The sequence below is a fragment of the Alternaria postmessia genome (genome assembly GCF_024291825.1).
Source record: "Alternaria postmessia strain BMP 2775 chromosome Unknown scaffold_1, whole genome shotgun sequence".
NCBI classification, from domain to species: domain Eukaryota; kingdom Fungi; phylum Ascomycota; class Dothideomycetes; order Pleosporales; family Pleosporaceae; genus Alternaria; species Alternaria postmessia.
The window spans coordinates 469,621-493,141 of NW_026260074.1; the positions used below are offsets into that span (position 1 = coordinate 469,621).

At 51.5% G+C, this 23,521-nt stretch overlaps 8 protein-coding genes across 8 annotated transcripts; 3 read left to right on the forward strand and 5 right to left on the reverse strand.

Moving 5' to 3' along the window:
• Window positions 1-732: 732 nt before the first annotated feature.
• On the forward strand, window positions 733-4,091 carry J4E82_000164 (uncharacterized protein; the record flags this gene model as incomplete). Its single annotated transcript, XM_051726487.1, has 3 exons — window positions 733-1,200; window positions 1,257-3,796; window positions 3,848-4,091. The coding sequence occupies 3 exons, from the start codon at window positions 733-735 to the stop codon at window positions 4,089-4,091; spliced, it is 3,252 nt and encodes a 1,083-aa protein (XP_051593669.1).
• A 314-nt stretch (window positions 4,092-4,405) lies between these two features.
• J4E82_000165 (uncharacterized protein) lies at window positions 4,406-5,628 on the reverse strand (the record flags this gene model as incomplete). Its single annotated transcript, XM_051726488.1, has 3 exons — window positions 4,406-4,994; window positions 5,043-5,414; window positions 5,468-5,628. 3 exons carry the CDS (start codon window positions 5,626-5,628, stop codon window positions 4,406-4,408), a joined length of 1,122 nt encoding a protein of 373 aa, XP_051593670.1.
• Window positions 5,629-7,517: 1,889 nt separating this feature from the next.
• On the forward strand, window positions 7,518-9,167 carry J4E82_000166 (uncharacterized protein; the record flags this gene model as incomplete). Its single annotated transcript, XM_051726489.1, has 1 exon — window positions 7,518-9,167. The coding sequence occupies one exon, from the start codon at window positions 7,518-7,520 to the stop codon at window positions 9,165-9,167; it is 1,650 nt and encodes a 549-aa protein (XP_051593671.1).
• A 964-nt stretch (window positions 9,168-10,131) lies between these two features.
• On the reverse strand, window positions 10,132-10,753 carry J4E82_000167 (uncharacterized protein; the record flags this gene model as incomplete). The annotated part of the gene is made up of 2 exons (XM_051726490.1): window positions 10,132-10,634; window positions 10,696-10,753. 2 exons carry the CDS (start codon window positions 10,751-10,753, stop codon window positions 10,132-10,134), a joined length of 561 nt encoding a protein of 186 aa, XP_051593672.1.
• Window positions 10,754-12,347: 1,594 nt separating this feature from the next.
• On the reverse strand, window positions 12,348-12,836 carry J4E82_000168 (uncharacterized protein; the record flags this gene model as incomplete). The annotated part of the gene is made up of 2 exons (XM_051726491.1): window positions 12,348-12,685; window positions 12,773-12,836. 2 exons carry the CDS (start codon window positions 12,834-12,836, stop codon window positions 12,348-12,350), a joined length of 402 nt encoding a protein of 133 aa, XP_051593673.1.
• Window positions 12,837-14,170: 1,334 nt separating this feature from the next.
• Window positions 14,171-15,267, reverse strand: J4E82_000169 (uncharacterized protein; the record flags this gene model as incomplete). Its single annotated transcript, XM_051726492.1, has 4 exons — window positions 14,171-14,767; window positions 14,814-14,895; window positions 14,960-15,066; window positions 15,214-15,267. The coding sequence occupies 4 exons, from the start codon at window positions 15,265-15,267 to the stop codon at window positions 14,171-14,173; spliced, it is 840 nt and encodes a 279-aa protein (XP_051593674.1).
• A 1,608-nt stretch (window positions 15,268-16,875) lies between these two features.
• J4E82_000170 (uncharacterized protein) lies at window positions 16,876-18,844 on the reverse strand (the record flags this gene model as incomplete). The annotated part of the gene is made up of 3 exons (XM_051726493.1): window positions 16,876-17,981; window positions 18,029-18,606; window positions 18,654-18,844. The coding sequence occupies 3 exons, from the start codon at window positions 18,842-18,844 to the stop codon at window positions 16,876-16,878; spliced, it is 1,875 nt and encodes a 624-aa protein (XP_051593675.1).
• An 822-nt stretch (window positions 18,845-19,666) lies between these two features.
• Window positions 19,667-22,699, forward strand: J4E82_000171 (uncharacterized protein; the record flags this gene model as incomplete). The annotated part of the gene is made up of 1 exon (XM_051726494.1): window positions 19,667-22,699. One exon carries the CDS (start codon window positions 19,667-19,669, stop codon window positions 22,697-22,699), a length of 3,033 nt encoding a protein of 1,010 aa, XP_051593676.1.
• Between the last annotated feature and the right edge of the window lie 822 nt (window positions 22,700-23,521).

The following is a 23,521-nucleotide window of genomic DNA, read 5'->3' on the forward strand; positions in this document are numbered from 1 at the left end:
TAAAGATACCGTTTCATCATCAGTCACCTATATGGCCATGCTTCTGCATGTGGCTTTCATCGCTACTATTGTAATATCGTCGTTGCATTCTCTCATTGGGTCGGAGTTAGAGGTTCTGGCACGGCGTTAAACGTACTGAAATTTGTCGGAGCAGCACACTTTGTATTTGTCGTCCTGTAGTGTGCTTCGCAATGGAAGGGAAAATTTGGGTGTAGACCTGGGACGTAGGATGCAAGAATAGCTATGAAGAATTGCATAGTGACAGATGTCCATCATAACTTGCTCTGCATGCTTGATTCCTTGTTAGTGGACAGAGGTTGCTAATAAACGGCATAGACAAGGAAGCCATGGGCGCCATGTGTGGTCCGAGCGCCTCATACCCCTCCATAGCTAGCCGTTCGCCGCCCGCCGCCACACAGAACAATCGATAACTCCAACGGAATTTCGCAGAAGCCAGTGTGCGTTCGCATTTTCCTGTCACTCTTTCACGGTCCAGGCCTTTATTGGTTGATTCGGGACCTGTCTTCTTCGGCTCCAGTTTTCCCTCCTGCCACTTCCACCGTGAAGCGCGAGACCGCCTGCTGGACCACTTGCGATTTCTACAGTTGACTCCAAGTGCGACCCATCGAGTGCGAACTGTCGACCCGGCCACGCCCTAGCACAACACGCCTCTAGTGACATCTGCACATACGAGTCCACATACCACATCCGTAGCAATACACCATATACAAAATGCCGCCAAAGAAGAAGGGCAACAAGAAGGCGCAGAACGACGACTGGGAAGCCGAGCTCGGCGAGTCTGTCGCGCCTCAGGATGGCGCTGCATCAGAACCCCAGCCTGAGGATGCTGCCGCCGCCGATGAAGATGTTGCAGGCGGTGGTCTGATGGCTGCTCTTGCAAAGCGCGGCAAGAAGAAGAACAAGAAGGGCGCAAATCTTGAAGTCGAAGGCGAGGACCCACCTGTTGATGATGCAAACGGCGACTTTGACAGCAAAGCACCACAGGAAGGAACCTTCGACGACGATGACGACGATGTATTTGCTGGAAACTACGGCAAGAAGAAGGGTAAGGGTGGCGCTGCTGCCAAGACAGAGGAACCCGTCGAGGAGAAGACCACCGATGATGCTCCGCGTGTGAAGACCAAGGCGGAGAAGGAGAAGGAGAAGAAGGAGAAGGAAAAGCAGCGAAAGAAGGAATTGGTACGGATCCGTCAACTACATTGTCCATTGGATGAGTGTGTACTGACCAGTATTAGGCTGCGAAGAAGAAGGCCACTGGTCCTGCCAAAGCCGAACCTGCGAAGCCTACCGAGACCAAGCCAGCTGCCTCTGCCGCGCCTTCGGCCCCTACACCAGCTCCAGATGCCGCGCCCGCTGCTGGAGGCAAGAAGAAGAAGCTCAACCCTGCGCTGGCTGCCCTACAGAAGCAACAGGAAGAGCGCAAGAAGAGAGAAGAGGAGATGGCGCGTGCTGAGGCCGAAGAGAAAGCCAGGCTAGAGGAGCTGGAGCGACAAGAGGCTGAAGAGCAGAAGCGCAAGGAGGAAGCGAAGGCACTCAAGAAGCAGAGGGAGAAAGAAAAGATTGAGCAGCTGAAGAAGGAGGGCAAGTACATGACCAAGGCTCAAAAGGAAGCAAAGGCAAAGAACGAACTCCGCCTACAGCAGCTCCTAGAATCAGGTGGCACAAAGGTTGCCGGACTTGCCGACGAAGCCGAGAAGAAGAAGAAGCCAGTCTACGATGACCGCAAGAAAAAGAAGAAGAAGCAGGCCGAGAGTCAACAAGAAAAGGAGGCTCGAGAGGCAGAGGAGGCCGCCAAGAAGATGGAAGAACTCAAGCTGGCCGAAGAGCAAGCCGCCGCTGCAGCTGAGGCTGCAGAGAAAGCCCGGCTCGATGCTGAAGCCAAGAAGGGAGAGGACGGTGACTCTGCCGACGACTGGGAGGCTCAAGCCGACGAGTTGGACGGTGTTAAAGACAGTTGGGACGTCGATACCGATGAAGAAGAAGAGCGTAAGGCAAGTGAGAAGAAGGCCAAGGAAGAGAAGGCGGCAGCGGAGAAGGCTGTTGCAGACAAGGCCGACAAGTCCAAGGACGCCAGCTCAGATTCCGATTCTGAAGATGACAGCGAGGACGACTCGTCGGAAGACGAAGAGGGAACCGCCACGCAGCGAGCCGAAGCCGCTCGTAAGGCTGCCGCCGCCGACCGACGAAAGCAGGCTCACGAGGAGGCTCTTGCTGCGCGATCAAAGGACAACTTGCGATCTCCTATTTGCTGTATTCTTGGCCATGTCGATACCGGTAAAACAAAGCTGCTCGACAAGATCCGCCAGACCAACGTACAAGAAGGCGAAGCTGGAGGTATCACGCAACAGATTGGTGCCACCTACTTCCCTGTTGAGGCACTTCAGAAGAAGGTTGCCGTCGTTAACAAGGACAACGACTTTGTTTTCAACGTCCCTGGTCTCCTAGTTATTGACACACCCGGTCACGAGTCTTTCACCAACCTCCGATCTCGTGGTTCTTCGCTCTGTAACATTGCTATCCTCGTTATCGATATCATGCACGGTCTTGAACCTCAAACCATCGAGTCCATGAAGCTTCTTAGGGACAGACGGACACCTTTCATCGTTGCTCTCAACAAGATCGATCGTCTGTTCGGCTGGAAGAAGATTGACAACAACGGCTTCGAAGATAGTCTGAGCCTTCAAAAGGCCTCCGTTCAGTCTGAGTTTGAAGAGCGATGGACCTTTGTTCGCACTCAACTGCAAGAACAAGGTTTCAACTCTGAGATCTTCAACAGAAACAAGAACATGTCCAAGTACGTCTCCGTATGCCCAACATCAGCGCATACCGGAGAAGGTATCCCTGATATGATCAAGCTTATTGTCAAGCTTACGCAAGAGCGCCTTACGAACAACCTCATGTATCTTTCAGAGGTTGAGTGTACTGTGCTTGAAGTCAAGGTCATCGAAGGTCTTGGTACCACTATAGATGTTATCTTGTCCAACGGTGTTCTTCACGAAGGCGACCGCATAGTGCTGTGTGGTAATCCAGAACCTATAGTAACTAACATTCGAGCGCTATTGACGCCGGCTGAGATGAAGGAGCTACGTGTCAAGTCACAATACGTGCACAACAAGGAGGTCAAGGCTGCCATGGGTATCAAAATCGCTGCTGATGGACTCGACCAAGCCATCGCCGGTTCGCGTCTACTTGTCGTCGGTCCTAACGATGACGAGGAGGACCTCATGGACGAAGTCATGGGCGATCTAGCACACTTGCTCAGTAAGGTTTCCAAGACTGGTCGTGGTGTCTCTGTCCAAGCATCCACTCTGGGTTCGCTCGAAGCGCTCCTCGAGTTCTTGCGTGTCTCAAAGATTCCTGTGGCTACTATTTCCATTGGTCCGGTTTTCAGGAAGGACGTTCTTCGAGCCGGTATCATGTTAGAAAAGGCCAGAGAATACGCCGTCATGCTGTGCTTCGATGTCAAGGTTGATAAGGAAGCCAAAGCGTATGCAGAGGAGATCGGTGTTAAGATTTTCGAAGCTGACATCATCTACCACTTGTTCGACAAGTTCACAGCGCACATGAAGCAGCTTGAGGAGCAGCGGAAGGAGGAGTCAAAGATGCTGGCAGTCTTCCCTTGCGTACTCAAGCCGGTCGCTGTTTTCAACAAGAAGGATCCTATCATTATTGGTGTGGATGTTACTGAAGGTGCTCTGAGGATGACAACGCCCATCTGCGCGGTCAAGAAGAACGCTGTCACTGGTGCCAAGGAAATCGTCAATCTAGGAAGAGTGTAAGTTTGCTTTTCTTCTACTACCACACCCTTTACTAATTCGTTCAATAGCACTTCTATCGAGCGTGACCACAAACCCATGCAAATATGCAAGAGGGGTCAACCCTCCGTCGCCGTCAAGATCGAGGGTAACAATCAGCCCATGTACGGTCGCCACTTGGAAGAAGACGATATTCTGTATTCTGCTATTAGCCGGAAGAGTATCGATACACTCAAGGAGTTCTTCAGGAGCGACGTTAGCCAGGACGAGTGGAAGTTGATTGTACAGTTGAAGCAGCTTCTCGATGTCCAGTAAAGATGTGGTAGGGGTGCATAGTTTAGGACAATAGTGTAAGGATCGAGGTGTCATGGTAGTAGTGTATTATTTTCACGTCATTTATGTAGCTCGTCTGCTCTTTTGGCCTTTTCTTCTTCGAGGCGCAAACAATAGCATTGTTCGGCGTTGTAGTGCAACGTTTATCCACTATAACCTTGTGATTTGATCCCCTTTCTGTCATTTCGAGAAGGCAGCATGCCGGTCTGGAAAGAAATACCGCATTGCAACCGACGACTATCTAGGTTGGCAACGATAGGTGTCACATCTTTAGGCGACGTCATACGCGACACGGATTATTGCAGTCCTGGATGCGACTCCCCGGCAAGCCTTATCAAATTAAACCCCTTCTCTGCTTCCTCAGACCACGCATCGTCATCGCCGACAGGCCAGTCAACCCTGACCTCGAATACCTCTAGGTCTCTTCCCTTCCCAATCTCAGTCAACGGGGCGAACACGAATGACTCCTTCGTGATTTGTACACTTGGTCGTCTGCTCTCTAATACCACAATGAAAGCTTGCTCACACAAGGTTATTCGCAGTTTCTTAAGCGACTCCATCCGAGCTATTGTATCACAGACTGCCTGCCATTTGCGAATGTCTCCGGTGTCAACCAATCTGGTATCGATAGCACGCGATACGCGCGATATCAGCGACCTTGAGGGAGGAGCCAAGTGTCTAAACCTTTGTTGATACTCGCGGGGTAAGCCCCAAATGTAGCCTGTAAAATCTGCATATCGAGGGAGGTGGCTTGCGTTAAGGTATAGAGAGCGGATATTGTTAAAATGTCGCATCGGGATATGTTCCGCAGCAATGACGAGAGTGTCAAGGTCGTTGAACTGCCAGGTCCGGTGCGCGTAGAAAATGTCAAGCATCTCGTGGTATCTGTCAGTGTCAGTGCTCTTTCTTCTGTATACAAGTTTCAAGACTTACAGCGCACGACAGGTCAACATCAAAGCCATTACCCCTAGCTGGGCCTCTTGATATAGTATATCTACGTCCTCGTGTCGTTTGCCAATCGCAATACTTTCGGTGTTTAGAGCAGCTAAGCCTGAGGAAGCTCTTGTAAACTCGAGCATTTCCTCGCCTATACAAGGATGACCTTTGATATAATATCCGCGTGGCATCTTGGCATTCCAGAACACATTTGGATAGATATTCTGGGAAGAAACAAGACGGATATCAGAGTAGGTAGCATCGCGTGCAGTAAAAACGTAGTCGTATATCATAAGACGAATTTCGAATGGGAGGGTAAGGAGCTTGGAGCAGGGGACGGCTGCCTGCTGGTGCTTCTGCTGTATTCGCCTGCATGATGTTAGGCCAACCATAACCACTATGTATCCAGTGTAACTACTCACCTACTATCTAATGATCGTATCTTTTCCTGGAAGGCCACTACGCTATGCCTAATTTTGAATGTGATGCTCGATGTAGAGCTGAAAGAGCTGAAGCACGACGGTCGTTGCGCGCTCTTGTCTACGCCTCTGTCGCTTTGGCTTGAGATGTTTTGTTTAGCCATTTGTCAATTGTTAACTTTGTTGCGTTAGGATGTCAGGATTGACCTTGAAGTTTGGGAGGAATGGCGGTTGTAAGTGAGGCTATGTGTGCCAAGATATGCTGTATTCACTAGGCTGGACGCACAATGCGGTTGGCCGTTATGTGCCTCACTCTTCCTGTATCTAATCGATCGCAGTACAGTATGCGACGATCGTTACTCACAATACTCTGTCAGGTGTTGGATGGCGTTTCCCTCGACTCTTGTGTAGTCTCGATACTTCTATGATGTGCTGCAAAACATGTGAACCACGTTCGATTGGAATCTGAGAAAGCCACAACTAGTAATCGAACGACGTCTTCTCTTTCAACTTGCTCAAACCCTGATTTTCATCCTTTTCTTCGTCGGTGGAGAGAGGCGAGACCCACAGGTGGTAGTGGCGTAGCATGTTCGACGCACTCTCAGCTGAACTCAGGAGTCGTTGCGGAGATTTGCGTCGCTGTCGTAGATGAACAAAAAGATGACGATCGCCAACACCGTGTGTCAGATTTATTCATCTCGGTCAATAGAGCGTAGAAATTGACATCTTATGCAGTTTCGATCCCAATCCGGGGTGTCGCATCAAACTAGGGGGCTAAGGGCGCACATTCGCTTGACGACAATCGACGTGGTTGGATCTTGCAAACTGCTGGGAGGAGAGTGCGGGCGATCTCAAGTGATAGAGCCGAAGACACGCTGAAACTCCTCATGATTGCGACTGCTCCCACGAATGCCGAAGGCCGAAATTTGAGCCAGAATTGAGTGGTTGTTGCTGTCGCATAGTGATGACGGACTTCATTTCTAACGCGAAAAAGCGCGTAGTTATGCCTGACCGCGCCAGTTTCGCGCTGCCTGGGCTCGTTTGTAGAATGCGAACTGCCAAACCAAAAGAAGGTATATCGAGGCGACGTAGTAGCTCAGACGGTGCTGCGCATACTCATCCCCGCTTACCAGAGCTTCGTTGTAGAAGAGCTTATGCAGAAAGAAGGTGTTTGAGGGCCATTGGTTGGGTCGGCCATGCAATTAGCTGCGCAGCAAAAGTGGGGCGGATGAACGATCGTGCCAGCCCTGATGTACGTTGTCAGAGGTTAATATAACTGGCTCCATTTGTGTTTCTACCTGTGTTTCCATCGTTTTTGCATCTTGCAATTCTACGCCAGCACACTGAGCACGTTGGTGAGGAGAAACCAGCCGAATCGGGGCATTGCGCAACTGTTCAGCGTGTGAGCGCTTGCAGATCAAATTGCTGCCAGACGTTGCTGAATGCGACACTATCTCGAGCTATGTCTCTGATCGCATTGGCGCGCGATAACAGTCAGGTCGCCGGCTATCGATGAGCAAGTGCGCTAGTAGTGAGGCTCTTCGTATGCTTCTTCAGTATCCCTGAAAGCACGAGACTCACACTAGAGTAGAGACACGTTCTCCATTCACAGGCACCAATGACTTCTGGTCGACTTGGTGGGTTCAATGGACGTGTATGCACTATTGAGGTTGAATGAAAAAAGAAAGCAGTGTTCATCGTCATCAGACCCGCTTCAGATGCAGCGCCGGCACGATCCCGAACTCTAGCTTCACCCGATCCCTAGATTCAGCCGCTTCTCAACTCCGAACAAGCTCAACATGCCAATCTTTGGAACGATCGGAGCCAGGATCGTCCAGATGCACTACCAGGACCTACCAATCTAGTTTGCAGAATCGCATCTCATGCCAGATCTTGTTGTCTGTGCAGAAAGTCTTCTTATCGGAGTTTTACCATGGTGGGCCATACTAAAGTCATGGCGCAAACGCATTCGTCTTTTTCATGTCTCGCGAAAGCTCTGTCGACTTGTTGCCAGCTCCATTTTCTCATCTCTGTGAAGTGAAAGACTCACGCCATGGCCACTCCAAATGCTTCACGACCTGTTTCCTGGTCGGATACGACAGCAGCATCAACAAGGCCACCAAGTCCCGTCAATGTCGAAAAGCTTCCTGGTAGAAGTCGTCAGCCATCCACTGAGGTGGGCTTGAAGTCAGATTCTGATCCTGAGAAAGGACCTCAGCCGTGTTCAAATCAAGATGCAACACCAATCGCTGATGGGGCTTCATCGCAAGTTCGCCCTGCGACTCTCGACTGGGACGGCCCTGACGACCCTTTGAACCCTCATAACTGGAGTGCAGCCAGGAAGTGGTATCAGACATACACGATCTCCGGTATTGCGCTTGTGGGGACATTCGCATCGTCCGTCTTCACACCGGCCATCGAACAAGCAGCGACAGAGCTGGGCTCGACGCAACTTATCGCGACATTTGCATACTCGATATATGCCCTCGGACTAGCTTTTGGTGGACCGTTCGCTGCTCCTCTTAGTGAAACTTTTGGAAGACGACCCCTCATCTTCATCAGCTTGCCTATCTTTGCGCTCTTCATCCTAGGCACAGGTTTCGTGCAAAGTATGGCGAGTCTGGTGGTGCTGAGATTCTGGGCTGGCTTCTTCGCTGCGCCTAGTCTGAGTATGGGGTCAGGTACGTTGAGCGATATCTGGCCGCCTGAGAAGCGCTCTGGTCCGATGTCGCTTTACGTCGCAACACCATTCTTTGGCCCAGCATTAGGACCAATCCTGGGTGCTGTCGTAACCCAAACACGTGGCTGGCGCTGGACGTCATGGTTGATACTCTTCTTCACCATCATTCTCGTCATTGCACCAGCGCCATTCTTCCGTGAGTCGTACAAACCCGTCCTCCTACGTCGCCGCGCGAAGAAACGCAATCTTCCGCTCCCAAGATCACCAACCGAAGGCATGTCGTTGCCGAAGGTCGTCAGCACCTATGCCACCAAAACTCTCACTCGGCCCATGCACATGCTGCTCACGGAGCCGATTGTGGCAACATTCAACACGTACTCTGCTTTCAACTTTGGCTTGCTGTACGCCTTCTTCGCCGCTTTCCCTTATGTGTTCGAGACAGAGTATGGGTTCGATAGCATATCCACAGGTCTTACATTCCTCGGTCTGGGTGTCGGTGTCATTGTAGCTACCGTTTGCATTGTATCGTTCAGCAAACTTTTCTACCTGCCTCGCGTGCGGAAGGCGGTTGCAGAGAAGAGGCCAGCTCCGGCCTTTGCAACATCACGGCTGGCGCCTGAAAAGCGCTTGCCGCTTGCATTCGCTGGTGGGCCCATTCTCACTATCGGCTTGTTCCTCTTTGGCTGGTCTGCAGCCTACCGTGTACATTGGATTGTGCCAACCATTGCCGAAGCCTTCTTCGGCATGGGCAATATGCTTATCTTCATGGCATGCATGATGTATATTACTGATGCGTACGGACCACTGTACAGTGCCAGTGCCATGGCCTCGAATGCCATATTGCGGTACGTACTTGGTGGAACCTTTCCCCTCTTTGCAGTCCAGATGTTTCGAAGACTGGGCCCCCAGTGGGCTTGTACATTGCTCGGCTGTTTGAGCATCCTGGGTGCGTGTATACCGTTTGTCTTGGCTAGGTATGGTGAGGCTCTAAGAAGCAGGAGCGGATATAAAAGAAGTGGGTAGTTTGGGCAAGTGTGGGACATATCAATCTTAATTTCTCCATGTGGTGTCGTGCGTCCTCTGACATGTGATATGCTCTTGTGCCGTCCGTCGATTTCGCCTAGAAAATCAACGCCGCCGTTCTTTGACACATTCGTGAGTTTTCTCACCTTGGTCTGAAGCTCGCCGTTGATGAGTACGTGCGGGCGTGGTCGTCCTTGACGTTAACCCTTGTCACCGGCCAAATAATCTTTCTGTCGAGTACAAAGATGAAAGAAAAAGCGTACTTGGCCACGAATGTTCTTGTACTTCATCCTAATGCTCGCCGTTAATGGAGCATAGGCAGGCCAAATTGGTTGGTAAGATCGGCTGTGTTGTCCTCGACGTTAACACTTAACACCGACCATCTCTTTCTCGAGCGAAGGAGCAAAAACAAAAAGGAAACAAAAAAAATGTTTATTTTGACACGAGTGGGGTCTGATATCGGATTAGTATATGTCGCAACGTAACATTGTGCGGTATAACGTACTCGAACCCACGCACATTTCTGTAGTAGAGATCTAAGCGGGGCTTAAATCTACCGCCTTAGACCACTCGGCCATCGTGTCGGATGGAGAAACTGGACAAAATTTGGCATTAGATGATAAATAATAGAAGTCGATATCGAAAATGGGCGTGGCCTTCCTGTGTATCACGTAGTCGCTAAGTAGATCGTTGTGACAAGTGGTGACTCTTGTCTCGATGCGGGGTACAGCAGGGGCTGCGTCTCTGCTCCCAATTCGGGGCAACCTCCTCGACCAGAAGCAACAACATTATTCTTTAGCAAATATCAAAATCAGACCAAATGAATGCATTAGTGAGAATTATGCCTGGAGGTTTCTTATCATATAGAGTCAGTCAAAAGCACTAAACTATGTACACCCAACTATTACCTTCCGAATCAAATTGCTGCACCCGCTCATCACCTTGCCATCGAGACCCTCTTCATCTAAGCAATCCATCGCTTTCCAAGGCTCTGAGCTGCCTGGGCATCATCGGGGTTGTTCTGCGCGAGTGCTGCAAGAATAGATGCAACGTCGTCTTGACGCTTCTGGATGTTCTGGCGCGCAGCCGCGGCATCGTCGGGGCTGTTTTGCTCGAGTGCTGCGAGGATGGAAGCCACATCGTCCTGACGCTTAGAAACAGGAGTGGAGGTGGCAGTGGAGGATGGTGCAGCCTGCTTAGCGGCCGCGGCGTCGTCAGGGTTATTGGCCTCAAGTGCGGCCAAAATGGAAGCCAAGTCGTCCTGGCGCTTGGTGGCAGATGAAGACGAGGCCTGCTTAGCAGCGGCAGCATCGTCGGGGTTATTGGCCTCCAGGGCGGCGAGGATAGAGTCCAAATCGTCCTGACGGCGGAGCTTGACCTTCATGGCCGCAGCAGCGGCATCGGCGTCTTCCGGGTTGTTCGCACGAAGAGCCTCGAGGATGGACGCAACGTCATCTTGAGGGTTGGCTGAGAGATGTTAGATGGACGTTCGATGTTACATGCATACCGTAGAGGCATAGAAGCTTACCAGTAGCGAAGACTGCGCTGGAGAAAGCAGCAACGGCGATGAAGGCTGTGCAACGCATGTTTACTGGTTAACAGGATTGCAAGTGTATTGTAATAGGAGTTGTTAGAAGAGAAGTGACCGGCACAAAGATTACAAGATGATAGAACGGATGGAATAGTAATTGCTCAATTGACCTCAGGACGGCGTCCGAGGGCTAAATACCATGAGCTAGAGTGGTGACGCCAGCGAGACATGACAGCTAAGCTTTGCAGCGTCAAATGTTGAAGCTTGTCCCGAAACCTACTGTAGTTTCACGGTGTGGTACGACCCGAGTAAGAACATACATCATCTCGGTGTTCGAGAGCATTGCATGTCCCGCAGTCGGCAAGGAAGAGTTGGGTTGTTTAGTTTCCGATTTCGGTTTCTCGGAATCAGGTTGGAGCATTGTTGTGTCATGTTTCGGGAACAGCCTCACCATCTGCCCAAACGTAGATCTGAAACGATGCAGCCTCGGTCCCTCCATACGACTTGCGCAGCAGTCGTTGCTTCTTCTGTGACTGTATCACGTATCAGAGCAATCTGAATCCAGATACAGAGGCTCCCCAGACATGCCCCACCATCCATGTTGCGATGCGATTGAGTGTGTGAGTCCCATCATGAGGAGCCACAGCTTTCATTCCACCCGTGTCAAGTCCTTCGTTTGTGATGGCCACAGCCCTGTGATTCCACAGATGCGTCATTCCTCATTATCTCAGACCATGCGTATCCAACGTGTATTGTGATCGGATGAAGGACGTTGGTGCTGTAAGGCGGTCGTAAGAGGTCGAGCGATATACGTTTCATGGACGATCGAGTGGTGCCGACTGCGTTGTAATATTGATGCTACAAACTATCAGCGAGATCCATAACAGTATCGTTGTGATTTAAGTCCATACCTGTTTCCGTGACTTCCGCGGGAAACTACGGTTAGTATCATAACAACACCAGCAACATCGCAATCATGCTCGCGGCATAGCAGCATTCGTGGATATGGGGTTGTAATCGAACAAGTAATGCGTCCTTACTCCAGATTTGTATCGATGGTTCATCTACAGCTTACCCCCGGTGATGTGGGCCGTACCGAGGCAATCGCGGGGTTCTGGGGTAGGCCATCGATGTGTATACCTGTGACGGGAGGTAAGACAAACAATTCGACAAGCACTTAGTATCAAGTCGGACTTTACTATCGCTGTGGAAGGGAAGGCAGTATGAAATGTCCACAAGCTTAAAGCTGAAGTCGAGCAAAAAGCTTGGCACGACCAAGTTCCAATATCGGACAGCTAGAACAGCAGTAGCTCATCACGGAACGTGGCACGGGTATTGACAAGCTTCGGTATCGTCTAGGAGGGTCCAATCGAGTTCATTGAGCTTAACGTCAGTCATCCGCACATGTCATTACCATAGCTAGAGCTTCCGCACGTGCGCTGGGTAAGGAAAGCGAGCCGTGGTGGTAGCTTGCTCTTCAGATTGCTCGTCTAAAGTACATGTTTTACACAATCTGACCGGCCACTAGAGTAGGAAAAGAGGTAGTAGTCGTCCCTATGCACACACCCATCCGCAAGAAAAGTTTTCAACCTTGCGGCACCCCCATACCGTTGACCCCAAATGTCCGGCAGTCCATGCAATGCACACATCTATGCGACGTAGAGGAGCAAGAAGGACATCATGAGCGCGAAAAGACCAGTGGCCTCAGCGAAGGCGAAACCGAGAACGGCGTACTGGAAGAGCTGACCCCTGAGGGAGGGGTTGCGGGCAACACCCTGGATGAGACCACCGAAAACCGTTCCGATACCAACACCGGCACCGGCAAGACCGATGGTAGCGAGACCGGCACCCTGGATCTTAGCGGCAGCGACCATGGCGGCAGCGGTGGACTCGGCGACGATGCCACGCTTCTGGATGACGTTGCGGGCGGCGTTGTTGCGGAAGGCACTGCGGGCAGCGACGAGGGTGCTCTGCTGGGGCTGGCGGGCTGCGAGATGATGGTCAATGGCTGCTTGATGAGCTTGCAGAGCTCAAACCCAATGGCTTGAGCTGCTGCGGCAGGCGCGAGACATACCAGCGTTGGAGAAGCCGCGGGCGGCCACGCGGGCGGCGCCGAAGGAGCGAGCGATGGCAACCATGGTGATGGTGTTGACGGTCGGAGTGGAGATGAGTTGGAGATGAATTGGTCCTTCAATGGATGGGGAGTGGTGGGAGGAGGATGGAGGAGGTGGATGCAAAAACTCGCTGAAGGGTTGATTAGCCGCCAAGAGTCCGTGCGGGAGCTCACATCGGGTTAGCGCTCCCCGTTTACTCCCGATAACCACCACTTCGACCAATGTCTTGAAGCCAATTAAGGCATTTTGGAATTGCTGTGAAAGATGAGAGATTCTATGAGACTTGGTGCTGAGCTGGGAGATCTTGGAGACCATTCCAGCCTTCCGTAACCTACAGTCACCTCAAAACCACATTACTATCAACCGAAAGAACCGAGCCGACTGTCGACATCATCACGCTCAATGTGTCAATTGAGGTTCTTTGGCTTGAGTTTAGACATGGCCTAGATTTATCTGTTGACGAGGACGTTGCAGAAACCTTCTCTACTGTGATATGACTCTTTCTTATGCTCTGCACTTCTTTACATTGCAAACATGTGGCCCGAGTCGACCGTATTCCATGGCACAACAGACACCATACTTCCGGCAGGGAGATCTTTTTCCGATACGACTGGTAGTTCAGTCAAGCAAACAAGGAAAAACCTCAAGCTCATATTTGAGTATCGGTATCATTCACATATTTCGGAGTGCGAACAGGGTTCAAGAGTCATCATGATGAGATGAACTCAGTACAATCCTGACACAAGATCCTAATGCCACCCAAACTGGGATGCAATGAGCAAGAATCAGCGGGTGGGCTTGAACAAATCAAAGTGAACGCACCCAACAACTATATTTGCAGTGTGATGTTCAACGCAGCCGCCATGAATACGGACCAGTCGTCGTCTTGGTACTCAGGTGGTTCTGACTATAAGACCAGTGCGTGATCATATTAAGTTTGCACAAGCTCTCACATACAACATGAGACAAAGGCAAGTAAATGTAGTGCTCGCATCGCATTGAATAGCGACTAAACTAACCCCCATATAAGACTTTTGGTAAGCATGGCCCGTTCCCGCCTCATCCCATCCATCCCAGCCCGTCCCACCCATCTCGGCCGTAACAGCGCAGCTACATCTCCTCGCATCAACACTTGGTATCAGACTCAAAAGAAAGATTACAATACAATCAAAGCCCCAAGGGACAGTGATAAGAAGTGGTATTCAGACATTAGATGGTCGTAAAGACCGAGCACAAAGTAGGCGTCGACGCCCAACTCTCGTCGCAGGGAGATGACAGATGCAACTCGGTCTCTCCCCGCATGCATGAAACAGTCATTAGATAATCAAAGGAAACGCCTCATCAAGAGCCCATGGTGACTATTCAACCATAGCACTAATAGGCGTGCCAGCGCGGCTCTCGTCCACGAATTCGCTCATCTTCATCTTCTTGTGTCTTGGGCTGTCGGCTTCGATTTCGTCAAGCCGCCTCTTCAGGTCGGCCTCCCGCTGTTTGATCTCCTCAAGCTCTTGTCTTAAGGTTGATTCTGTCTGCCGCGCTGATTGCTCGCTCTGTTCGAGTTCGCTAACGCGGTTCCGGAAGAGATCGTTGATAAGTTCCATTTCCGAGACACGTGTCTTGAGTGCAGTGTTCTGTGCGGCGAGAGTCTCATATGGGAGAGGAGCTTCGAGATGGGAACCGTTAATCGACGAGTTAGCGGGTGAGGGAGCACGAATACCGAATCCTGGGAGCGAAGGCGAGTGGAAATCACCACCATGCAGCGCCTGCTCAAACAGGTGCGACGGTGCGATGTTGGAGGGATGGTTGAAGTTCGGGGTGCCGGTGCGTGAAATAGGCGATTGCGAGCGGTCGGATAAGCCTGAAGAGATCTTGCCTGATGCGCGGCGGTGCTGGGCGAGGGCTAGCTGGCCATCAGCATCGGGATGCGCGGCAGGAAGACCACCTTGGTCACTTGTCTGTCGTGTGTTAGTCGTAACAGTGACTACGAGATGACCTGCATACCCTCTTGCGTCCGCCTGGCCCGCCAGTCTTCACGCGGTTGCGGCTCTTGATGACATCGGTCTTGAGTGAGATAGGTCGTGGCCTGCAGAGATGAGGATGTCAAGTCAGTACATATCTCCTATGCATTTTGTACAGTCGCAACTTACCGGCCGTGCAGCTTCAGGAAAAGGCCACAGGCGTTGCAGAGAACAGCGCCCGTTTCATCGCGGCGCCACAAGGGGGTAGTGCTGGTGCTACAGTTCATGCACGAGGGCTAAATAAATCAGCACGAGTATCGGTAGGAGGTATGGTACGCAGGAGCTCGTTGCTGGGGCAAAGGGTTATCGATAGGTGAGATAAGCCCATAATGATAGAGCGAAATGCCTCGACCTAAAACACCAACGATCACAATCATACGTACCGGAGAACCAGCTTGTCCACCAGCGGTTGCGGGCGCAGAAGTTGCATAAGTCATGCTGAGTCCATTAGAGGGTTTGCTGGTTTCCATGTTAGCGGGCGAGTTGAAAAGTCCGTGGTGCAAGGCTTGGCGTTTGCGATAAGCCAGTCACGGCCGGCACCTGCAGCGCTGCACGAACGTTTTTTGTCAGTCGCATCTCAGCCATACCGCATCCTCAAAGGCATACACTGCTACTTTCTCGATAGGATTCCAACATAGATTGCCATGTTCACCTCGAGGATGTAGTATAGCTGGGTCGCGACTCATCAAAAAACGACCTGTTTCGTAGCCCGCCTGCCTTTCGAATGGAACATACCTAAGCGGAGACGGCATTTTCTTCTCGGGCGTCCCTTTCCTCATATTATCATTATCATTACTGTTCATGTTCGCTGCGGGGCAGTTCGATGCAGCTGAAGCTAGCGTCGCCAGCGAAGGCAGCTGGATCGAGGCATTGCTGCCATGCCGTTGTTGGGTGTATGAAGCCACGGTCGAACTTGAGGACGGGCGTGATATATCGTGGCCGATCGACGGCAGCTTGTCTTCGAAATTGGTGGTTGGCGTCTTGAAGGCGGGCAGGTCGAAAACCTGCAGAATCGAGGGTCTGCGAAACGAATCGTCGACCTGGGGCCGAGGGAGGATAGAGGTAGCCAGTGCGGAAGCCGTGATGAAGTATTAGGGTCGAGAAACGCGTGGCGCCCCTCGAGTTGCTGATAATGTACTGGATGGGATCGGGCACGCTTTGATGATACACACCAAAGAAGACGCGAACGGGTAAGTGGTGCTTCAAAAGAGTGTGGTATTAAGTAAATGAGCGACGATAAGGAGCGAAGGACAGAAGGACCACAGCTACAAAACAGTGTTGAAAGAGTGTCTGTTGAGAGGAACGAGCACGACAAGAAATTGAGCTGCAAGGTACAAGATACGTTCTCTGCGCGTTTGTGGGTAAGTACTAAGGGGTCATGACAGTGCGTATCGACCTATCGATATCCACCCATCTCATTTAACCCTAATCACCTGCATGACCTCAGAACTGCTACCCCCAAGCGCCCCTCCAGTCTCTTTTGAGCCGGGCCGTTTTACTGCTGTAGTACAAACTTCGCCGTCGTGATCTAGAGTGAAGGATTGCCTTTTCAGCAATCAGCCTTCCGGGATTATATCACAAGCAAGTTCAGCACATATCACAGGTTCAAATTCACTTTCATCAACGCCACGCCCCAACCTGCGAGACCCACGAACAGATATCGTTGAAACGAAACAACCGTCCCGTCAGGCGCGTGATGGTTCACGCAGATTTGGCGCTTATGCTATTGCCCCTGAGGCTCAAATCACACTAGTCCCACAACAGCCATGCACGTCTGTGCACATACCTTACACTAGACCAGTCACGGCTCACCTTGTCTCCAACTTGTGGCTGTCACGTAAATAAAGGGTTCAAATTGGACGGGCAGCCGTAGCGTGAACCATGTTGCAGTCTGGAGAAGGGCATGTTCAGGGTCTTTGATCGTGCTATATCACGTACCTGTCTGTACGGCTGTAGTTGAAGACCATTTGATCATAGTGGTAGCGTTTGAACGAGCAACCGTGATCCCACGGATACATCCCTGCGAACCGCGCGGCGATTGCTGATTATCTACCAAAGGAGAACCAACCCTTCTTGGCCTGCGGCTTCTCCTTCTTCTTCTCCTCAACCGGCGCCTTTTCTGGCTCTGGTTCCTGCACTTGCGGTGCGCGTCCAGGATACTCGACGTAGTTCCACGCTACATCGAGGAAGAGAGGCTTGACTGGTACAGGCTTCAATTTCGGAGGCCATGTAACAAGGTTCTTGAGATCAACCGAGCCTGATGATGGGTATTCGTTCAGTCTCTCAACAACGGGTGCGGCATTCGCCAGTCCGGCCTTGGACGCGGTCTCTGAGTTTGCAAACAGTTGCGAAAGCGCCACAACACCTCGGTAGTGCGAGTTCAGATTCTCCAGATTCTTCTTTAGCGTCTGTGTCTGTTCACCTGACACTTCCATCTTGGGTGCGCTCGAACTTGAAGGTGATTGGGATCTTGGAGCTGATGCCGCTTGGCTTGCCAACGTCAATGCTCTGTTGCAAAGCGCCAACGCTTGTTTTGGTGTCGACAAAAATGCATACGAGTGCGACAAGTTTAAACACTTTAGCGCTTGGAAATATGCGCGCTGTCCGTCGAGTTCAGAAATGAAGCCAGTATCGCGAGCAGCACCTCTTAGGTCTTTGACCGAGTCAATACTTTGCAGGATCGCATCGTACAGAGCGATGCGCTCTCGCAGACGTGCCAGCTTGCGGCCAGTGGGTTCCTCCCGTTCAACCCATTGCTTGCCGTCTTTACGCGGCCGTCGCGGTTTCTGCGGGGGATTCGCAGGAAACGTGAGCCCATCGTCTTTGCCAACAAGCACTCTGTTCCGCCCAACTCTCCATGATATCAGGTCATAGTTGACAGCCAGGTTCGTGACACGGAGATCCTGCATACGCGCATCGCCCTCGTCGACACCTTCCTTCTCAAGCTCCTCGATCGCCCTTCGTGTTGCATCAACCGCGTCCTGGCTTGCGATGAGGATATCGTCGTACGCGTTGGCTCGGTCCTTGGGGGATGAGGTGGAGGTCGCGGATTGGTCAAGAGCAGCAGAGGCGGTATCGACAGATGCTAGAGCCTGCCCAATTGCGGCATCCACCACGTTTGCTGTTCGGCCTCGCCATGTGATCTGGGTGTCTGTGTGACTGTTAGCGTTGCCTGAGTCATCGGATTCTGTTACTTACGAGATGAGGCTGCTTCCTCTTCCTTCAAGGCTGCCGAGTCAAGCTTCTGCACAGCCTGGACTAGCTCTGCATCGTCCTTTGGGAAATACTTGATTGCAACCGCCGGAACACCTACAGTACGTGGAATGCGACTCTGGTACGCAGCATAGCGTATGCTTGGGTCGGTGGTACCTGCCATGACATCCTTGAACAGGTCCTTCCTCGTAGCTTTCAACAAAGAGCTGTAGATGACGCGCGCCGCCGAGTAGTTGGTGAGACAGGGAGCCCAGCGCGAGGGCGAAGCATTCTTGCTCTTGATGCCCTCGGCTTGCTTCTCAAACTCGTGCGCTCCAGCCAGAGTGTATGCATATGCTTTTACTTCAAGCACATCCGTTTCGGAAGCGCCGCTCGCGCTCGTGTCAGAGATGAGATCTACAGCCTGCTTTGCATATTGAATGGCCTTGTGCAGGCGAGAAAGGATGTGTTGGCGTGTAGAACCAGTGATGCTCTTGTCGGCGTTGTCTTCAGAGTGAGAAGCCTTTGTGGCCATGGCCTGCGCCCATGCGCGTTCCGAGTTGAGCAGGAGCACGTGAAGAGCCCTGCTACAGTCAGTTTCCGAGACGGCATTTCCGCAAGGTGCTCCTACTCATTGTTGTTCTTGATATCCTCTGCCGTCACCGGGGCCTTTGCGGCATATTTGGCGTTCTTGGGTGTTGCCCGCCCAAGCTTCTTGTTCACGATTCGGAGACGGCGCGACAACTGGCCGTGGTAGGTATTGTAGTCGCCTATCAGGAAGGCCGACTCGCGGTAGTCGGTCACAAACTTGGTGATGTCCATGGCCCGGTTGGTGGTAGGGGAGTGCAACTGTGGGGATGCGGCTCATGTGGAGGGGCATCAATTGGCGAGCTATCCATGGCCCTGCCAAGCGAGTCGGAATCTCAGGTCATTGTCGCGCCGTAAACTTTTCGAGACATCATAGACGTCGGGCCCGCCATTGCCACGCGCACTACCCGGCTTTTCTGCTGCGTTCTTTGCTTTAGGCCCCTGCTTTTGAGTCGACGCTCTTTTTTTTCGTTTCCTGTCCTACAACCTTCCTCAGTAATCGCCATTGCACAGTTTGGAGGCATGCGCAAGTGTGGGCAAGCCCCAATACCAATTCTGTCACCACCACAACAACTGACTGTCCTAGTTAATAGGACACTTTGTAGCTTCTGGTAATCTGCGCTGGCACCATCTGCACTTTCCACAGTCCAGGTGATGCTCGAGCGTGCTTCGACATGCCTCGAATCCGGCGGACGCCAGCTCTTCCGCGCTCCGAAACCATGTCTACGCAGCCGGCGCGCGTTGCCTTCCACCCTTTGGCACCACGGTGCAGGCGATCTCACTCTTCCCACCTGGTTGGCCGCGGCCTCGATTACCCAAAACACAGGCGGTGACGTGGAGGATGCAGCGGCAAAGAAAACTATTGGGGACCCAAGACGGCAGGATGGTGTTTTGCTCGACTTTCTGTACCCAGAGAAGACACTTGCACTTCTTAGACGGCCACCCGTTGAACGGCTCAATGCACCAGAAACGAAGCTACGGCGGCCGTGTACGAATGGAGTTCGCTATTTCTCGACAACACAAGCGCAACCCTCAAGCCACGAGGCACAATTAGACATGGACGTGGTGGAACAGGCCAAGAAGGAAGCAGCAGAGCTATCGCAAGGCTCAGGTGCCCATAGAGCGCTTCGAAAATTTCTAGATTCGCCGCAACCTGGGAAGCAAGAGTTAGCATGGCAGCTGTACACTGCTGTTCCCGAACACCGCCTGGCAAGTCCATATGCAAGAGCGCGACGTCATCTCATAGATTACCTCAGCCAAGACGTCGTTCAGGATGGCAACTCTGCGGTACCGGAGCGAATTCTTCAGGTGTTTGGTGAGCTATCATCAGCCGTTCGCCGGCCATCAACACGTCAAGCAGCTATCAAAGCATATACTGCACTAGGAATGATTGGGCCAGCAATCCAGCTGCTGGAGGAGCCCGGACATTCGAGTCTTAATATGTATGCCGGCATGGACGTCATCCTTCGACGAGCCGTTCTGGACGAGCAGTGGGATCTTGCTTTCCGTGTCTTTAGGACGTTCAGACGGCGGACGCCCAGAATCCGTGGCATGTCTGTATACAAGGCGATACGCTTTGGAGATACGCTCCCAAGCCTATGGGGTGAGGTGGCACAACTACCAGAACTGCTAGAACACTTCCAGTCTTTCTTGCGATATGTCGACGAGTTTCAGCACGAACTCAGGTCTTCGCGACTATTGAAGCGTGACTTGGACTGCTTTGTCATGAGCTTCGTACCCCACGTAGTGGATCGTGTTCTGAGCACCGGAGAACTTGATGACGATTTTATTTGGAATTATTTCGTCGGGCTTTTCGACGACCTCCATGATCTTCAGCTCCCTACTCCCGCTTGTTATGAGTATGCTATTCGACGGCTACTGGAGCTCCCACGCTACCAACAATACAACAACCAGCGAAAGATTCCGCTTGAGCTATATAGAAGATACCGACAGCTATATCTCGACCAGACCGAACCCACCATCCAAGCAAGGCCATCAGTGAATCTGATAGAGTCTCTGATCTACCAGCATTCTACCAAGGGTGGCCTGGGACGTGTCCAAGACCATGTACAAGATCTGCGCGCTTGGTATCCCAATCAGCCGCTACGCCAACAAGTTCTTAGGCACTTGATTAACGTATATGCGGATGTTGGTGACACTGAGAAGGTGTGCAGATATGTCGATGAGCTTAAGTCAGCTTACAAAGACGAAGTGACGATCAAGGTCCTGTCATCACTCCTCTATGTGTACGCTCGAAGCGCAGATGTCATCGGCACGATCACGCAATTCAAACGTATACACGAGGAGTTCCACATGAATCCAGATACCGGCTGCTGGAACATTCTACTGCTTGCCTACGTCCGCGCTGAAGATCTCGACGGCGCTCTTGAATGCCTCGACAATTGCTTGGGCTCGGGTGTTGTACCAGATATCTACACATTTGGACCCCTGCTCGACTTTTGTGCTCATAGAGGTGACGTTGAAGCTTTTGAGACACTGTTCTCGAAAGCCAAGAAGATGGGTGTAAAACTCGACACGGATGTTCATGCAAGAGCGGGCTATGTTGAAGCCTTTGTGAATGCAGGGGATGAAGAAGGCGCCCAAGCAATTGCGCAAGGCATGCTCAATAGTTGGAAGGCGGGGAGACTACACGGACGACCTCTCACACACACTTGGAACCTGCTGATCCAACAGCGTGCTCTGGACCGCGACCTGGTGGGTAGCAGAGAGCGATACAAAGAAATGGTCGAAAACGACATCCCTCTGGACAGTTGGACCTATAGCAGTCTAATGCGAGCATTAGTTGAAGTAAAGCAGACCAATGCTGCTTACAAACTGTTGAGAGTCACGATGCCGGAACAGGGACTTCAGGTCCACGCACTCCACTACGCTATAGTCATGATCGGCTTCGTTAGGGAAAGACAGTATACCCAAGCGGTTCAAGCTTACGAAAGGATGATGGAACGCCAGGTCTACCAAACAGAGAGCTCTCGCCAAGCCTCAATACAGGTGCTCGGTTCGGCTGACCTTCAAAGGCTAGAGAAAAAAGGTGCCAAACATCCAAACTATAAACTCCTTAGGGTTGAGGAGGCACTTGAAAAAATGCTTGTTTCTGTTACAGCTCGAGAGGTCGCTCATCGACAACCGGGACTTGAACGATCGACTCGGATACACGACCCCCGTGCTCTTGTACAGTCCTACTATGGCCTTATGGTATCGCTGTACAGCGCTCGATCAGCTTACAATATTTGCAAGAAGCTTTTCCAAAAGGCTGGAGCGTTAACGCCCGACGTCAACAATTACACGACACCATTGACCCTTACTACGTCGATGATGGAGGCCTATTTCACGGCTGGCAAACATGCCGAAGTGGCCAGGTGTTGGAAATTGGCACGTGTCTCAGCCGCAAACCTCACAAAGACCTTTCACCAAGTCATGCAACAACCTGCTGCCGTCTCCGATAACCCTGAACCCCCCGACCTTCTTGATCAAGACTCTCTTGTCGACCCTTCAGTTCAACAACGCTTTCAAGAGTCGCGCATATCAAATAATCGTCGCGACATCCTCACTAAGGCTTCCCGCATCTACATTCGTAGTCTGCTCGCCCAATCTGAGGATCCCAACGCTCTGCTAGAAGCCCAGCGTACTATTCGCGACCTTCTTGTCAACGGTTTCACCATTGATACTTTGACCTTCAATGAGTTTATTCAACAACTCACTCTACGCGCTCGTCTCATCGACGCCTTCACCATTTGCGAAGCATACCTCATGCCACGTTTCCCTGGTTGGCGCGACCTTGTCCCCAACTACATCCGCAAAGACCGCCAGGGCTATCAGTGGATGGAGCTTCGCCACCACGAGATCAAGACGACAAGCGTACTTCCGCGGTACAAGACTTTGGTCTTGCTAGCCAAGGCCCTTGACCAAGTGAAGAGCGACGAAAGAAACGGTATAGGTTATGATACTGATGCGGAGGCTTGGATGACGGAGATTCTTGAGCGTAGCGCGCCATTGACTGTCAGGGCTATTGATTCAATGCCTAGGACATTTGATCCTTTACAGCAGAGGCACTTCAACGGTGTTTTGTAGGGAGGTTCTGTATATATGTACAATACGTAGTATATCACGATATGAACGAATTGCATATAAAACGTTTTTAGTAGACAAGTGAAATTTTGTCAAAGCTGTTCCACTTCTAGGTCTCAAGTCGCAAGAAGAAGCTAATCAGACAAGTAAGACGATACCACTACTCTTTTCTGTTAAGTCATCAATAATGTACCCATCTCATCACACTGATCTAGCCTTGCTGTCCTCCATCATATTCGTTATCGATCTAATCCATCGAAATCCCCCCCATCCTCCTTCTCTCACACTCTGCCTCGTCGTACCTTTCGCCATGCGAACTCTCGACGACACCATATACCAACGTTCGTACATAAGGATGTATGCCCTCTTCTTGCCGCTCAAAGCCTACGCCACTGCTACTTCCCGACCCAGAACCCCCTAAGGGGTGCGGCGATAAAGGTCGGAGAATCTCCGCTCGGTCTAGTTGCGACACTGCCGTCTCGTGAAAGGCCGAAGGAAGTTCAAGACGCTCTCTGAACCTCGAGACAACGGATTCCGCTCGAGAACTCGATGATTGAAGTCGCTTTGGAGCTGGGAATGACAGTGGAGTCGCAGGAGGAGTCACTAGTGGCTCAACAGGTTGCTTAGGGTGTAGTCGGAGGAAATTAAAAGACTTTTCTTTCTTCTTTCCCCTCGAAATGGAGATGCACAGGAACTTCATTCTGGTAATAGGGATAGCATGTTTGGATCTATATGATAGCTTAAGTACTATTGAGGACGTTCATCGTTATCTTTACGCGAAGCTTGCAAGACAGTGTTGTCTCATTGTTGACCAGCGTGACTGTG